At 42.5% G+C, this 18,376-nt stretch overlaps 1 protein-coding gene across 1 annotated transcript in view; it reads right to left on the minus strand.

Annotated features, from left to right (window-relative positions):
- ETV5 (ETS variant transcription factor 5) overlaps positions 1-18,376 on the minus strand; it is a 60,895-nt gene that overhangs the window by 3,819 nt on the left and 38,700 nt on the right. The window contains exons 8-12 of the mRNA XM_040481017.1: positions 15,293-15,552; positions 13,216-13,275; positions 8,604-8,672; positions 8,271-8,440; positions 3,791-3,892 (exon numbers count right to left, since the gene is read on the minus strand). Of these exons, the coding sequence (XP_040336951.1) occupies positions 3,791-3,892; positions 8,271-8,440; positions 8,604-8,672; positions 13,216-13,275; positions 15,293-15,552 (661 nt within the window). The remainder of the gene's footprint in view (positions 1-3,790; positions 3,893-8,270; positions 8,441-8,603; positions 8,673-13,215; positions 13,276-15,292; positions 15,553-18,376) is intronic.

Raw genomic sequence — 18,376 nt, forward strand, 5'->3', positions numbered from 1 at the left:
CAAAAGATTGAGTTTAATCCTGCCCTTCGGTCATTCTGTTGTGATTGTAAAATCTTTTTTTGAATTTTTTAAAATCTTTATTTATTTTTGAGAGAGAGAGAGAGAGAGAGAGAGAGAGAGAGAGAGAGAGGAGGAAGGGCAGAGAGACGGGAGACACAGAATCCGAAGCAGGCATTAGGCTTTAACCTGTCAGCACAGAGCCCAGTGTGGGGCTGGAACCCATGAACTGTGAGATCGTGACCTGAGCCGAAGTCGGACGCTTAACCAACTAAGCCACCAGGCGCCCCATAAAATCTCTTTTTAATTGCAGAGATATGCCTTTGCTTCCAAATCTTGGGTTTAACAAATCTGTGGCTACAGAGGCAGGTTGTAGAGGTAATAGAATTATCCTAATAGGTCTCGGGTGCCTGGGTGGCTCAGGCAGTAAAGTGTCCGACTCTTGATTCTGGCTTAGGTCATGAGCTCACGGTCGTGAGATCGAGCCCTGCATTGAGCCACACGTTGGGCTCAACGCTGGGCATGGAACCTGCCTAAGATGCTCTCTTTCCCTTTCTGTCTCTCCCACACTCACGCTGTCTCTCTTTCTTACTGAAAATAAATAAATAAAGCTAAAAAAAAAAAGAATTATCCTAATAAGGCCTAAAAGCTTATTTTATGGTGATACTTCTGTCTAGTCACCAGAACATGGCTGTCTGCACCAACGTTCTTTGGAACTTAAACACTAGGAGTTAGGGGCTATGTATGAAACTGGACAGTTAGGATCTTCACCAAAGCAAGACTTAAGGGTGGCAGATGTACACAATTAATCATCCCTATTTAGATTTTTTAAGCTATAGATTTACACTAAATCTTGGATTCCCTCCCTCAAAAGCCAGTACATGTATGTAGAAGAGTGAGGCAGGAGGGCATAGTGGAAACAACATAAGATCAGGGGCCAGGACTTGATAGCTTCCTATCCTGGTTCAGTTACTAATGAGTCTTAACCTCTGTGAACCTCAATTTTCCCTTTCAAGAATTGAGGGTATGGGACTATAGCTTTTTAAAATTTCTCCCCACATGGGCATGCTATCATTCATCTTTAATTAGTTCTCATTTACTCATGGGACATATGACCAATACAACAAAAATCCCTTACACTGACTGGATAGTGCATTACCATCTCTGGAACATTTTCCCATAAATTACCCTGTGAAATTGCTGCAACATTTTTCATCTCCATTTTTATTGGGAATAGAGTCTTTGGGAGGTTAATACAAAGCGTACAACTAATAAATGGGAGTGTTAGGATCTGAACCCATTCAAGTTCATTCCCTGTGCCTTCCTTTACTCTTTGCCTGTTTTATTCTCAGAAATGAAGTTCTCTTCTACTTCCTTAAAAAACAAGGACCTAGTCATAGGGACAACTAGTTCAAGTTCCAGATTGGATCTGGAGTTGGAAACAGCAAAGGAATAATAGCTCATCTTCCTGAATTTAGGATTCCACCTGATAGTATTAACATTAAAATGGTGGCGGGGGAGAGGAGTATGTGTATGTGTAAAGTTTGGGGGAAAGCGGAAAGTGATTGCTAATGGGTTTAGGGTTTCTTTCTGGGGTGATAAAATGTTCTAAAATTGATTGTGGTGATAGTTGCACAACTGTGAATATATTAAAAAACCACTGAATTGCACACTTTACAAAAAGGGGAAGTAGAATAGAGTGATTGCTCATCCTAGAGTCTCTATCAACGCTGTGCCAAGCACTGAAGTGAAACCCTCAGCCCTGTCCCAAAGGAGCTTGCACTGTGAGACTTCATATAGACAAGTGAGGGATACTGACTAGTAATGAGTAACTTAGAAAAAAGAGACAAGGGCCATGATAGAGATACATGTAGGTGCTGCTGGAAGCAGGAAAGGGACCCAACCCGAGGACTTCAGATTCTTGGAGTGTTAAGGTGATTATTGGCTGGCCAGGCAATGAAGGGACTAGGAATGTTCTAATTCTTAAATAGGATGATAGTTTAATGTGGTTTTTTTCATTTTTTAATATGTTTGATGACTTACATGCATGTGATCTGTATTCTCTGGTAAACAAATACTACATTAATTAAAAGAAAGATGGCTGTGCAAGTGACAGAGGTCAAATGCAGGTAAGGAAACAGATGTTAGGTGATGGTGCCCAGACTGGGAATAGCCTTATAGTCTATATGAAGCACTAAAATACCGTAAGACTTTATTTTTATCTTTACTTTACGTCTTTATCCAGAAGACAATGAAAAGCTGTTTAATATTTGTTAAGCTGGTGAGAGGAATATGGGGTCACATTACCACCTGCCCACGAGAAAGATAAACCTGGCTTCAGCATAGCCAGGTTCTCAACAGCAATGGCCATATGCTTCTGCCAAGTGCATCTTATCGGCCACCACCAGACTGCCGCAACGTGTAAATGTTAGAGTCTGGGTTATAGCACAGCATAAAATATGGTGGCTACGAATGATGAACCAGTGATCTGCCATTGCCATCTTCTGCCTATCCACAGGATTTTCAGACTGTGGTCCTCTCACCGGCCACCCCAATAAGTATTTTGTGCTGGCTTCCTCAAAATACATTTCATCCTTTATTCTGCAAACAACTTGCTACCAAGTGATTCTGCTGCCATTTTATAAACCTTGGGTTTTTAACTTGAGTTCCAGTTTCTATAGGTTTGGAGAGAGAAACAGGATTTCCTTATTCCTCTAACACTATTGAGAATATTAAACCTGCAGCTGCTCTGGAAAACAGTGTGGAGGTTCCTCAAAAAATTAAAAATAGAACTACCCTATGATCCAGCAATAGCAATGCTAGGAATTTACCCAAGGGATACAGGAGTGCTGATGCATAGGGGCACATGTACCCCAATGTTTACAGCAGCGCTTTCAACAATATTCAAATTATGGAAAGAGCCTAAATGTCCATCAATTGATGAATGGATAAAGAAGATGTGGTTTATATTACAACAGAATACTACTTGGCAATGAGAAAAAATGAAATCATGCCATTGGCAGCAATGTGGATGGAACTGGAAGGTAGTATGCTGAGTGAAATAAGTCAGTCAGAGAAAGACAGATACCATATGTTTTCATTCATATGTGGATCTTGAGAAACTTAACAGAAGACCATGGGGGAGGGGAAGGGGAAGGGGAAAAAGATAGTTACAAACAGAGAGGGAGGGAGGGAGGGAGGCAAATCACAAGAGACTCTTAAATACAGAGAACAAACTGAAGGTCAATGGGGGAGTGGGGGAGAGAGGAAAATGAGTGATGGGCATTGAGGAGGGCACTTGTTGGGATGAGCACTGGGTGTTGTATGTAAGCCAATTTGACAATAAATTATATTAAAAAAAGAATTAAATCAAGATATTTAGAGGTCTAGGTGTTTTGACAACTAAAGATTTCAACTCAGCACTTACGGGAGTAAAGACCTTCAAGTTGATTCCCTGATGTACTCATGTACTATGGATGTAATAGTTGGCCTAAGTTTCTGGACATTTTTGTAATTAGAGGCAGTTTAAATAAAGCAGAGGAGCCTAATTTTCCCATAGCGTGCTCCACATGCAACCTCTGGTTTCTGTGTACCCAAGAGCATTAAGAGTGCTCTTTATATCTCATTTGACTCTTATCTTAAGTTTGCTTTTCCAAGATTTTTTTCCTACAGCAGAATCACTTATGAGGCTGACATTTTCTCCCAGCCATTATAAACAGTCTTATTATGGAAGCCCTCGGCATTTTCTTTGAAAGTGGTCAGAGCGGTCTAGGTGTCTCTCATCATTGCTCACCTTCTGCATGATGCCCTTTTCGTAGTAATAGCGTAGAGAACGGCTGAGCTTGTCATAGTTCATGGCTGGCCGGTTCTTCTGGATGCCCCAACGCCGAGCAACCTAAAGAGACAGGAAGACAGAGAGCAATGGAAACTCATTCCCTGGGCCTGGTGGTTTTCTCCCAATCCCAGGAGAGCCAGTTCTGTAATTTGACTGCTTTGGTCAATGATCCATTTCCCTGACCTGGAAGCAAAATCACTTAATTCCCTCAAGACCAGATGTTCAACAAAGGTGATGATTTAGTCACAACTGCTAAGAGGTGAGATCTAGAGGTGGAAGAATCCTAGCACTTTAAGATTGCAGAGGGCTTGGCTAAGGTCCCAGAGGAAGCAGGCTCTCTAGTGTTTCTCCACATATGAATTATTGACCAATACCCATAGACCATTAACATGTTGCCATTAAGTGCTATGGCTTCTGTAGCAGTCAATAAGGAATAATTAGAGTGGTCATTCTTGAAACATTAGAAACACACTAGTGAGTTGCTAATGGGCCAGCAGAGCAAAAGTTCAATTCTAATAAGATTGGCGAGGGGCTGGGAGCTGTTTACTTACTGCAGCTCATGGAGTAAGGGGGAACCGGATCATTCCAGCCCACTGCCATCCAATCCCCTGCTCCCAGCGGACTTACAGAATGGACATTAAGACATGCAGCACCATTATCCACTTAATGAAAAATTAACAGGGCTTCCCAAACAGTTATGAAGTGCATTATACCCAACCCAGGCCACCTGAGGTGCAGTGATGGGGATGTAACCGGAGCTTTGGGCGAAGAAGCCTTACAGCAAGAAAACTTCCTAGTAGGCTTTCCCAATCATCAGGACAGCCAAGCAACTTCTGTTCTCAAGTATCTCAACATCCAAACCCTACCTGTAAGGATGACTGTCCAAGGAGAAGGAGAAGAATAACTCCAGAAACATGAGTCTCCTCAGAGGTCTTTAAGTGTATGTAAACCAGGGGTTCATGTTTTGAAAATTTGAGATCGCTTTTGGAAACTTAAAAAAACAAACAAACAAAATAACTGTATTCCTTTGATCTTTAAAAAACCAGATGTTACACACAAAATGGGAAGTAGGAAGACTGCGAACGGGAAAGTGGGTCATAAAAAACGCATTTCACTTAAAGTTATTTCCTTAAAGTATTTGGGCAGAATGAAAGCAACATCTTCTGAAGTCAGGATTCTAAGCTGACCTTTAAAAAAATATCAGAAATGATCTGATAAGCAAGGAAGAATGCGTCTGTCCTAATTACATTAGAATAATTCAATAGCCATGATTCCCCTCTGCCTTGCAACAGACCATGTGAAAGTTAACTTTCCATTTGTTTGCCTCACGCCCCTATGGCAAACACGATGTCCCTGGCTCTCCCTTCCCCATACTGCACCCATTCAACTCCATCTTTGAAATAGCCAAAAAGGCACAATTAAGCAAAAATCCATCCCTTGGTTAGAGAAGATACAACACTTTAAGCCGGAAGAAATAGTGGTAAAAGGGAAACCTGCTAAACCAATTCAGGTCTTTCTACCCTGTTCAAAAGCAATGACACCATAAAGCTGTCCTTGAAGTACTATGAGCCGTCAAGTGACACAGGGGGCCTTACAAAAGAAGCCCAGCCTCAACGTCTTAACTGTATTCGGTGGTGGAAACTAACTCTTGAACATTCTCCAACTTCAGCCTTGGCCTCTCCTTGCTGTCACTTGCATATGCAATAGCTTACTGGAGAGAGGTTGTGCATATGCGCTGACTTTGAAGCAGCTCTGGTAGCCATAGTTACTGACTCATCCTCTTTGGCCAGGGCCCTGTGATTCAATAGCCCTCCCCAGTGCTGCTCCTTCCACAGTAAGGCATGATACGGCACACTGAAGGCTGTGGAAATGAGGGCTGCCCCATTTCTGGGGGAAGGGGAGCAGGCAATAGCTTGTCAGCAGCTCTTTCTTTCATTTTTTCCATTCATTACTTCGATAACATGCCTCTTGAGGACGGAGGCTGAAAGAGTTAAAAGACTCACATTTCTTTTCCTCCCTTTTCAAGAGAGAGCAAGCCACAGCACAAGGAGCGGCTCTTTCTAGCAGCCCATCCTTTTAAACCTCCCCATGGCATCAGTTATCTGCCACATGTTCAACAAACAACCCTACCCCCCAAAATATTCATTAATGCAGATTCACAGTTAAAATGGCTCCAGATTAAAGCCGAGTCAGTCATAATTGAGAGGGTGCTAAGCTGGATGACTATCAAAAGACATTTGATTAGGGGGCCTGCCAAAACGCAGTTCTAAAACCACAATTTCCATGCACAGTGTAATGGATATTATGGATAATTACCCAGAGTGCACTACTCAGCCACACAGCTGCCTACAATTACGTCCCAAACAGCTTCCTCCTCCGCTTCACCCTTCAAGCTCCCCCCATGACAACGTCTTACAGCCTTTTCGAGGAGTTGGTATCTTCCTGACTTTAACAAAGAGTAGGGATGGCCAAAGTTATACAACCAGCAGGTTAAGAAAACCAAGGCTGCAGGCTGTGTGTCCTGAGGCCCAAGTGCACACACAGAACAGAATCGGTCCTAGAACATCAGAGAATAGAACATTCAGAGTTCAGGGAATGCTGGGGGATTTCAAGGTGGAGTGGAAGGAAGTACTTCCTGAAGAAACAAAGCTGTCCAGTCAGCCGAGGGAGGCTCAAGGCCACCACAGGCCTCTGGTGCGACCTGGCTACTTGACATTTATGAGCATTTTGGATTAATATTAGTTTTTCTATTAAGTACGAAAGCAGGGGCCCTTTACCATCTGTTCATCGTTGTCTTTACCACTGGTAGGAGAGCAGAAGATTCAATAACAGCTTTATAAAGGGTCATAACCAGGTTTACCTGCAGCTGCACAGCCTGTGCTTAGGCCTGAGGCAGTGGCAATAAAGTAATAAAAGCTCCTGCTTGTGAAATGAGATAAATCAATAAGGGCTGCCCACATGACAGATTTGCTTTCGAAAAGCCTCAGTGAGTCTAGGCAACATGCTTTCCTCAAGCGTCATATAAACCTGGCTGTGATATCAGGAAAAGGATGTGGGGTGGGGGGCTCTCCAGTAGGGCTCCATTTGTACATGACTTAGCCCAGAAGAAACCTTAGAAAAACACAGTAGTACTAAACTCTGGCTTTGAAGGGAGACTGAGTCTTAACAGAAACTGTTTACGATAGATGTTGACGCATTTCCATTTTCATGAATGATACAAGACAGGGAACACCATACAGCTTCTTTTTATAACTGCCTTTAATGAAGCCTTTCTTATCAGTCCTATCAGTCAGGATTCTTTATAAATTCCCAATCCACATAGTCTCCTTTTCTCATCTTAACTTTCAGATCATTTTCTTTTTCTAAACCAAGTGCCAAGTAGTTACTTCCTGCTGTTAACTCCCAGACCGACTATCCCCTTGGTGTGCCGAGTGAGCCTTGGTGTTAATCAAACAACATCTAAAACTGTAATTCTTGCTCAAATACCTTCCAATAGGACTGTTCCCATTTCGATTAAACCCAACCCAAAGACAACTTCTGCTCTGCTGGTTTAATATATAATGCCTAGGTATATGCTACCAAAAGAAGCATATGTCAAGATCTTCAGGGCAGGGTTTTTTTCCCCCCATTTATGATCTCTTTAGATTTTAAATCGAATAGAAATTTAAAATCAGCGCTTTTGGAATATGCCAAACTGAAACCATGATTTAATTCACTTTGTTACGTGATATTCAGGAAAGGCATTTTGTGTATTTTCTCCATTGAAGAAATGGTATTGGTATTATCTGTAGGCCTATCTGTCAACAGTTCTGGGCAAAGGACAGTAATAATGTTTCTTTGTCTATTAAAATAATGAAGGTTTGGGGTCACCTCTCAACTATTGTGATGCCACGTGATAAGCTTAAAAAAAAAAACTAAGCTCGTAAGACTGACCCATTTCTGATCACTTTATTTGTCTAGGTTAGAGCCATTTGAAATATGCTGTGGGGAAGTTGCATCTTATGTTACCAAAATGTCACACAGTGTGTCCGCGTAGCCTCAAACGTAGCCTGACACATACGAGGACCAACACCAAAACAAGCTGGTATCATGAGACAACACTTGAGAAAGACTTTCCAAGACGGAAAACAGACGTTCTCTAAATGCAAGTCTTTGTGGCCTCACTCTATAGATTATGCAGATGTTTAACTAATACTTTTTGTGTTTTCTCCAGTGGAGAACGCTGCGTGTCCCTGAACTGTAAATTGTCCTATCGATAGGAAAAGAACTGCCGAGCCCATTGGCCAGGTCAGAGCGTGAATGAGAAGGAAGAGTGTATTTCATACAGTGAAAAGCCTCAATGGAGAACTAAACGAGCACCCGTCACCATCACCATCATCTTCATCATCATCATCATCATCAGTGGGTCAAGTATCATCCAAGTCTAGCCAGTGCTTACCTCCTCAGGTTCGATCAGCTTAAACTCCATGCCACGACCCGTCCAGGCAATGAAGTGGGCATTGGCTGGGTCATCAAGCAGGGTAACCAGGAACTGCCACAGCTGAAGGGAACCTCGTCTCTGATAAGGGGGCCCCTCCCGATACATGGTGGGCTCTTGTTTGACTTTGCCTATTTGGGACAAGGATATACATGCAATACTTTAGTCTTAAGTTTCTCAGGCGTCTCAGGCATGAAGGAGTTGTTCTTGCCGACTCGGTGTTAACAACACTGACTGAGGCTCTCTGACATCTCCAACACTCTGGCTTAGCAACAAACTGGAGAGGCTACTTACCTTCCAGTCTCTCAGGAACAACACAAGTGTCGTCAAAGTACACCCGGGGATCTTTTTCATATGAAAAGCCTGAAGGAAAAGTTAAAAAGAAAGACCATGTTGCTTGACAAACTCGATCTGTATTCTACTAACACTCTGGATTTAAGGACTAAAATGGAATTCTACTATTTCAGGTCTGAAGGCGTATTAATTGCGGTATGCGTGCGAGTCTGAATTTGGGGGGCTTCAAAAGGACTTAGGCATTTGTGTTCTGATGTCTTAGTCCTGCTATTCGAGCTAAGACTGCAGGGAAGCGCTGAGTCATGGGTGAGTTCCTTCACATCTTGTTATGAGGTCTGTGTGGGTCATTGTTGCTGTGGCTAAGCTTTTATATCTGAAAAGGCATCTCATCTATTTCCATTGGCCTAGCTGGGAGGATTTGGTTGATCTGCACGTAGTCTTGCCATTTTCCTTCTAGCAAATATTAATTTCAACCTTTCCTACGAATCGTCAAGGCTGCCACTGTACCCCATTCAATTATGAAGGAGCTTAGAGGGTAGACAATGTTGCCAAAATGAGTAAAGACATGGGCCTGGGGAGGACTGTAACCAGCAATAAGTTTAAAAGCAGGTTGGCGGTATTATCACCAGACATAATGGAGGAAATCTGAAGAGATTTCTTCTAGCAAGAAAACTTATTCATTGTCTAGACAATAAAACAGAGGTCAAAAAAGGGGAGCTGATGGGCTCAACACATGGAAATGGAAATGAAAGGAAGGTAGGGCAAAAAATGAAAGGGGTCAAGGAGAAGGAAGGATGGCCAGCATTCTCAGTCCACAAACCCTTAATAGGCATTCCATGCTGACCACCACGTCATGTCACCAGGCACCCTGACAAGATCAGTGTTCAGTTCAAAGCTGGTTAATAGACAGGCTTGATGGGGACCACATCCTTCCCTGTGGCCTAGCCTGGGTCTGACGTGTGAGCATGCCAAGCACACTGTCCTCTACCAGCATGCCCCTCAGGAGAGAGCCCTAGCAGCTCCTGTGTGCTAAGCCATGTGCCCCGTTCCATTCATCTGGCTGCGGGGTACAGGCTATGTGTGTTGGGTATGTCGTGGGGAGAGGCTGGGGGAGCTGCTCTGCAGTGAAGGACTGGCATTAGATGCTGAGAGGGATTTGCTAGGACTTGAAAAACCCGCGGGGAAAGACGCCAAGAAATAATCTGCTGTTCTTTAAGATCAAGTTCTCCGCAGGACCAGCACCATTTTTAAGAGGCCTGGGACGGGAAAGCACTGCCCAGCTTGGAGGAAACTGAGATTATTTTGAGGTTTGTATTATTCTCAGCCCCGAGCGCTATTTCTGTTTATTTAACAACATCAAAGGAAGCATATTTTATTAGCATTTATTTATTATTTAATCCAATAAATATTTATGCCAGGCACTGTGCTAGAAGGGGGTAGATAAGAAGAATACAGACTCGGTGCTTGCTCTCATGGAGCTTGTATCCCGACTGGGGGACACACACCAAAAAGGCGGGGGGAAAAGTGAGACACAGGGTAGTGTGGAGCATTAAGGAGTGTGAGCCCTGGAGCCATACTGATGGACCTACATTAGCTGCGTGACCTCTCTGTGCTTGTTTCCTTATCTGCTGACAGGGGAAGATAGCCATTGCTACAGTGTTGTGTGAGAATACAATGAGTCAATATATATTCTGTTACATTGATCTGTTTTATCTTTACGCCAGGGTGCCAAGAGTAGCTCCTGGCACATAAATGTACAATAACTGATAGTTTAAAAAAATGAAGAGAGTAGTTGTACATTGTGATAAGTACTATTAAGAAATTAATTGGATGATGTGAGAGCTTTCTTTTATAATTCTGTCATGGATTCTAAATTCCTTGAGGATAAGGACCATGTCCTGAATATCTTAGTATCCTCATATCACCTTGTACATAAGTGCTCAACAAATCTTTGAATAAGTATGAAAGAATCCATTACAAAAAGATTTAAAAATACAATACTAACTTTTTTGAGAGTGAGAAAGAGCGCACACATGTTCGTGACAGTGGGAAAGGGGCAGAGGGAGAGGGGCAGCATATTAAGCAGGCTCGATGCTCAGCCCTCCATGCAGGGCTCGATCCAACAACCCCGGGATCATGACCTGAGCTGAAATCAACAGTTGGACGCTCAACAAACTGAGCCACCCAGGCGCCCCTACAATGTTAACTTTTAAGTCAGGGATTCAGTGACTCCTATGATATATTTATTTTCCAATCTGGTACCAGGAAACTGACTTTATGACAAACTGTTATACTTTATATTAGCAACGAGAATTACATAACCCCTCATGTTTCTTTCTTCTTTTTTTTTTTTTTTTGGCCTTGGCTGCTAGGAAGCTATATATTTCCTGACTTTCCACATGGATTTTAACACTCCAGTGATGTCTTAATGGCCTTTATTGTCAAGTCATCATGAATAAACTCCTTCAACGTTTACACATCTGTCAAACTTGCCATGCTATTTTTGGCACTGTTCTTCCTCTAGGTAAGGACACTACATTCACAGCAAACAGGGGGAAAAAAATGTACATCTAGATGAAATCCTAGGTTTGGCTTTCAAACCAATCAGATGAAGGTCTGCCGGTGAGAGTCGTTTTGGTGTCTCTGTGGTCACTAGTCCCTGCCACGCGAGGTTCTCTAAAACATCTGCAAGATGCTCTTGATTTAAGTGAAATTTAAGTCAGTTAAATTTGCACCAGCAGTTACATCAGTTGTGGCCACAACCACCAACCACTCCACTGAAGGTGGCAGGAAGGAAGGACCTGTGTGAAGAGCCAAGTGGAAATGAAAGATTCACGCGCTCTGCAGAGATTCCAGGTGAACGCTAAGGCGGGCCAGCTATCTTAGTAATCACAGATGCCAATCAGAAACACTTGTTCCACTAACTGGCGCCTGTGGTCAAGCATATATAAATAAGAAGGAGAAAAAAACCCACGTCACGGTAATTTAGAGCAATTAAGAATGCAGGTCTCTTTGCAAGTAGCTTCCCTGATGTGTGTGGGGTCAGGGAAAGGAATGGGAAAGAGGAGGGGGAAAACACATAAACTCGCCAGATATTCTGTGTGTAGTAAGCAGCCCAAAGCTTTACTAAAAATATTTCCTTTAAGAGCATGCTCCTTCCTAAATGTTGTAATTATGCAAAATGTTTTCCTCCCTCTCTTCCCCCACTCCCTCCCAGTCTGCCTGCTGCAGACATCAACTGCTGCCGCAGAAACATTCGGGAACCTGGAAGAGAGCCCCGCACAGCTGTGCCGGTCGCAGTCAGAGGTCCGGTAGACAGCCCTTCCTTCCCAGGGCTGGACACGCACTCAGAATATTCTCAGGCACCCAATGCAACCACACTGGGTCTTCTCTCTCACCAGGACAGTGGGAAGCAGCTACCCATAGAAATCATGCTTGTAAACCGGTAGCTTACAAAAATGAGCAGATGCTTCCTAGTGCTGTTTTATTAGCTTTTTCAAACCTCCTCAAAACCTCTAGAGAACAGTGGTTGTCAACCTTGGATACACATTGGAGTCACCTGGAGAACTTTAAAAACTAATGCCTAAGCTCCACCCCAGAATTTCTGAGTTACTTGTTCTGGGTGAAGCCTGAACACCAAAAGTTTTAAAAGCTCCTTAGCTGGGGGGCACCTGGGTAGCCCAGTTGGTTAAACGTCTGATTTTTGGCTCAGGTCATGATCTTGCAGTTCGTGGGCTTGAGCCCCGTGTTGGGCTCTGTGCTGACAGCTCAGAGCCCGATTTGGATTCTGTGTCTCCTTGGCTCTCTGCCCCCCCACCCCGCCCCAGGCACGCATGCGTGTGTGTGCTCTCTCTCTTTCTCAAAAGTAAATAAACATTAAAAAAAAATTTAAAAGCTCCCTAGCTGATTCTAACATGCAGCCAAAGCTGCAACTCATGACACAATAGTAGTTCTAAAACTTGAGAGCCCATCAGGATCACCAGGAGGGCCTGTCACAACACAGACTCCTGGACTGCAGCCCTGAAGCCTCTGATTCCATTTGGGGGGGGGGGGGCGGGGAGCAGGTCCTGAGAACCTGCATTTCTAACAAATCCCAGGTGAAGCTCATGCTATGGGTTTGGGGAATCACACTGCTCTAGGTATTTGAAGACAGATATATATGACAAAAGACAAGACAAACTTCTGTGGAAAATGTTCTAAGAAAAAAACCCATTTCCTGTTTAAGTGTCCAGAGAAGAAGTCCTAAACCCACCATCTCAAGTTGTGACATAGTTCCCCAGTTCCAGTTTAGGCCAATAATGTTACATATACAGCCATATAAAACCTCCTTGAATGGAAATGTGGAAACCAGCTTGGTTTACTGTTTCTTCATGTTATTCCATAAACTCCTAAAAGTTAGAGTCCTTACTATTGAAACTGATGGTGGCGCTCACTGTGTTCAGGAGCGTGCCTCAAGATAACTGATTGATTATAAATCAATAAATAATTGATTACCATCAATTAGCTCCCATTTTCATGACTTAAGAAAGGCTTAACCTCTGATCTCACATCTGAGCCTGGAAGCTGAGCATGTTAAGCTTCCTTGAATATTATTTTAAAAAGCATTACTTGCCTTCATGGTTGCTGGAGAAATACCCCCCTCTGATATAGGACGACTGGCAGTTAGGCACTTCTGAAAGAGAAACAGGCACACACGTTGTCAATAGTTTCTGCGGGTGAATCAGCATATGGGTTGAACTGCAGCTCTCCAGTAAGGCCCCCTAAAGCTTCCCCTACCCCAAGGTCATGTCTTTCTGGTCCTGTCCTAGGAAAGAGGTACCACCCTAATAAGTAACATGGGGAACACTGTCACCCACCATTTGAAAGTGGGACTCTTGACTCCTAATCAAGAGAACTAGGAGGGAAAAACGATGCCTCATTCTCATAACATTTTGGAAATTTGCTAACACAGTTAATGGTAGAAAAAGAAACTGGCTTTCAAAAGGCCAAGCTTGGCCTTCTGTTTCTAACTGACTTGGGAGCTTTGGGGTTTGGAGAGGGAGGAGGGATGCTTTAGATCTTCCCTAATTTGCCCCCCTTTACAGCGGATGGTCACATTCAATTCTACTCTAATGGGTGAAGGTGCTTTTTAGGCCCAAGAGATGAGGGGATTTGAGGTTAGGAAGCTAGGACAAGAGCTGGCAGGAGGGAGGGGATTGTAGTTTGCAAGTACATTTCCCCATGTTGGAGCTGGTAGAATCGAACCCATGCTCAAGTGAACTCTTCTTCAAGCATTACATTATCAAGGTGTCTATGGAGAGGAAAGCTGGTGAGCTGAGTTGTGCCCAGTTGGGACACACAAATTACAGATATGGTAACATCTGCTGAATGTCTTGAATTCAGGGATAGTCTGGGGTGAAAAACTCATCAGGACAGATTAAAATGTCAATCCCAAAGGAAAAATGTTGCTGGTCATGCCTGCTCCTGAGAAAAATACATCAAAGCCTTCAGAAGGAAAGCCCAGTGGGAATTTTATAAGCTATCAATACCTATACACTTGATTTTTTTTTTTATCATAAAGCAACAGATGTCTGCCTTCTGTCTACCTCCCCAGGCTTTCTCATAACCCATTTCTGCCTGAATTAATCAATCTACATATTATCTCCCAGAAGGCCAAGAGCAAATTCTATATCCTATTCCATTTGCAAAAACCATTCAAATACATACTGCCCCACCCCTCCCCAGAGCCTTCAAGAAAAACACCCATGGAAAAGGCTGAAAACCCACACACCACCCTCAAATTCCTTTAGCACCAACTGCAAGAAAAGAGTGAAAAAGTTTAAGCAATTTCTGAAAGAAGAGGAAAAGAGGAGGAGGAAACTGTTTCTAAATGTGCAAACTGTAGAATTCCCACCCTCCTCTCCCCTAATGACCTCATTTAATGTGTCTGGCCTGTAAGGTATGTAGTTAGTGAGTAGTGTGGGGGGTGGCAGGGGGAAAGCTCCCAAGTACAGCTTAAACTTCCTGAAATGCTTCCATTTCTAGACGAGAGGTCCCATAACCAGACAACGGGTGCCCTAAGTGCCCTAACATGTTACCTCTCCCCATGTACACCAGCAGTCTCTGAAGGTTACCAGGAACTTCCCCCAATGAAAGCATTGCAACAGGGCAGTGAATCCCACGAAGCAATCAAGACCACCTTTTCCATGGTGCACCCAGCACTCTGTACTGCTATATCACCCCAGGTGTGTTCTCAGAGTACCATTCATTCCAAGAACAGAAAGAATCCCACCCTCCATGTGGACCCTTTTCCTTATGCTCACACTGGGAGTTTATGAGTCTACTGTATTCAAAAAGAAATCCATGAAGCTAGGGGCAGGACTAAAATGCAGAAATGGTATTTCCTTTGTCCAGTGACCCTAAGATAAGGGGTCTTAAAAAGGGCATTGCCAAGACGGGAGCTTCAGTCTTGGACTCGGACGAGTACTCCCCACCACTTTTGAATGCCTCCTGCACTTCCTACCATCCGATGGCTTTTCTGTTTTGCTCTGTATTTGGTTATGCATCAACAAGTCTGCTTCACTAGCTCCTAAGTTCTTAGAGGGTGATTTTTATAAAATGATTCCCTACGGCCCTGCACACAGAAGACAATACCGACCAGACAGGTAAATGAGAGAATGAAGAAAGGAGTGGCATGATTTTATGCTAACCTGAATCAACGCAGTAATCCCGGGGCTCCTGCTTGATGCCCATTGGTGACTGGAACCCATGTGTTGGGGGGCCTGGCATGCCTGGGACCCCATGTTCATAGAGTGGATCATGGTATTCTTGTTTGAATCCCTGAGGGGGTGGGGGAGCTGCAGGGACAATAGGTTCGGACATTTGCCGGTGGTAATTGGGGCGATTATCTCCAGGAACTCCTGACTGAGGAGGGAAGGGGTGGCAGGGTTCAGACAGTTGTCTCTGAAATCTGTAAGAAGAAAGTAGTTACAGTTTTTAACTAAGAACATGATAAATACCTACTATGATTTAGCACTGGGAATTAGAAGTTCAGACACCCTCTTCCCAAAATTATACGGCATATTTCAGACTTCTTGAATAAGGGAGTGGCAAAAAAGCAATCAAAGCAATGACATGGTAGCCTCTTATCTCCCATGCATGTTTATTTCATGCACAGTCTATCTGTACAGTTGGGCCAGATTATGTACCTAAATATATCAGACCACTTATCTGCAAATAGTACTAACATATACATATGTTTACTAGTTCATTCATTCTTTCCCCTGTAGACAGAACTCAATTTTAAAGACCAAAGAGTACAAATTCACCACTTAGAAAATGTAATTTAAAAATCCCATTCATAATAGCAATCAAAAACATAAAACCTCAGGGATAATCAGGAAATGTGTAAGCCATATAAGAATAAAAACCTTAAACCTGGGGGTACCTGGGTGGCTCAATCAGTTAACCATCTACCTTTGGCTCAGGTCAGGATCTCACAGTTCGTGATTTTGAACCCTGCTTCTGATTCTCTGCCCCTCCCCTGCTTGCATGTTCTCTCTCTCTCTCTCTCTCTCTCTCTCAAAAATAAATAATAAAAACCTTTAAAAAAAAAACCCTTAAAACTATTTTTGGAGGAAAAGAAAGAAAATTTAATTAAAGAGGAAATATTTAGGATTTTGAAGCCATTGGTTCCCTGAAAATTATTCTGTAAAAGCAATGCCTTCCCAAAATCAACCGGACAAAATGATTCTAAACTTTATTTAAAATATTAAATAATTGTTGAAAAGAAATAATGATTTTCTATTTCTATTAGATATTCACAACTTTTGTAAAATTGCAATAATTAAAACAGTAATACAAGGAATGAAAGATAGGCATATCAAAGGAACTGAATGTGAAGTCATAAAATGTCGAGTGTATTCTAAAATCTAGTACTTGCTAAAGTTTTAGCATTTCAAATTAATGGTGGAAAAGTTAGATCCTGTTTTATACCATATGTCAAAACCAATTTCATATGGATTCAAGATTTCAATGTGAAACCTTAGTGGTAGAGTAAATATATATATGAAAATATATGATCTTGGAGAGTGGGAAAACCTTTCTACACATCATACCAACAGCAGAAATCGAGATAAATATGGATATTCCTCATTGTATAAATCTCTATAGTTCAAAAAACACCACAAACAAAATAAAAAGAAAACAAACTGAAGAAAACATCTGTAACAGTCAGAAAATACCAGAAAAAATAAACAAAACCCAAACTAAAACAAGCTGGGGAAAAGTCTCTAACAGATACAGCACTGTTAAATTTGTTGACAGAAGCAGCCTTTAAAAATCAGTAAAGAATGAATATCCTATGGCGCCTGGGTGGCTCAGTCGGTTGAGTGTCTGGCTTCAGCTCAGGTCATGATCTCGTGGTTGATGAGTTTGAGCCCGAGCCCCGTGTCGGGCTCTGGGCTGACAGCTCAGAGTCTGGAGCCTGCTTCAGGTTCTGTGTCTCCCTCTCTTTTTCTGCCCCTTCCCCGCTCACGCTCTGTCTCTTTCTATCTCAAATATAAATGAACATTAAAAAAAAATTATGAATATCCTGGTAGAAAAAAATGGGTTAAGAATACAGATAGGAAAATCAGTAAAGAAGAAATACTAATGATCATAAACAAACAAAAGGTTCAAGTTCATTAGTAATTGGAAAAGTACTAAGAGAGAACAGGTTTGTCCTGGTTACTTGGAGGATGAACAGGCAGCTAATACATCTGTGCCTGGCACATAAAAAGCGCTGTTAGCTACAAGGATGGGCACCAATGTGGCTCAGTACATTATGATATGGCTACTCAGTTGAAAGCAACAAATATGATGTAATATACAAATATGTAAGAACCTGGAAAGGTATTTTTGATATATTGTGAAAAAGTACGAAGAACATCAAATTTTTGCGAAAATAAAAAGTACTTATGAAAAAAAAAGTATTTGTGGTGTCATACAAAATCCTGGGAAGAGCTGCACCTAAATGTGAATACTGCTTATCTTTGGTTGATTATGATTTTAGGTGATTTTTTTTTGTTCATCTACAATTTAATAAATATGCATTATTATCTTATAATAAGACAGAACCATAAAACGCTTTTATTCTTAATTGAATATCATAACATCCTTTAGCTGTTGGAGGGACGCCTGGGTGGCTCAGGTCGGTTAAGCATCTGACTTTGGCCCAGGTCATGACCTCACGGTTTGTGGGTCGGAGCCCTGCGTCTGGCTCTGTGCTCACAGTGCAGAGCCTGCTTCAGATTCTGTGTCTCCCTCTCTCTCTGCCCCTGCCCCGCTTGTGCTCTCTCTCTCTCAAAAATAAACAAACATTCAAAAATTAGAAAAATTATTAAGAAAATACCCTTTAGCTGTCAGAAAAATCTGAAACGGTGCCAACTGGCCTTTTGTTGGAAAGGCAGTGCTGTAAAAAGGAAAGTGACAGAGGGCAGATTTTCTTGGCTTCAGTTTCCTCCTCTGTAACATGGGGGTGTATCAGCCACCAAAATGCTGCTGGAACAATGAAATAAAATCATGTCTACAGAGCCTGGTTTCTGCCACAGCCATACACACTGACACATACACACTGGGGTAGACTTTGGGGGGCCGGTGCAGAAGTCAGAGAGTGTAACCCTCGAAGAGAGATGTCAGTCCGTGAAATATGTATAAGGCACTCATCCATGTGTTTAAGGAAAAGCATTTCTGAATATATGCCCTCAGGTAGAAAGCAGGAGCCAAGGTTCAGGGAAAAATAAAAAACTGAGCAC

The sequence above is a fragment of the Herpailurus yagouaroundi genome, unplaced genomic scaffold, assembly GCF_014898765.1.
Source record: "Herpailurus yagouaroundi ecotype Mexico unplaced genomic scaffold, PumYag 159, whole genome shotgun sequence".
NCBI lineage: Eukaryota > Metazoa > Chordata > Mammalia > Carnivora > Felidae > Herpailurus > Herpailurus yagouaroundi.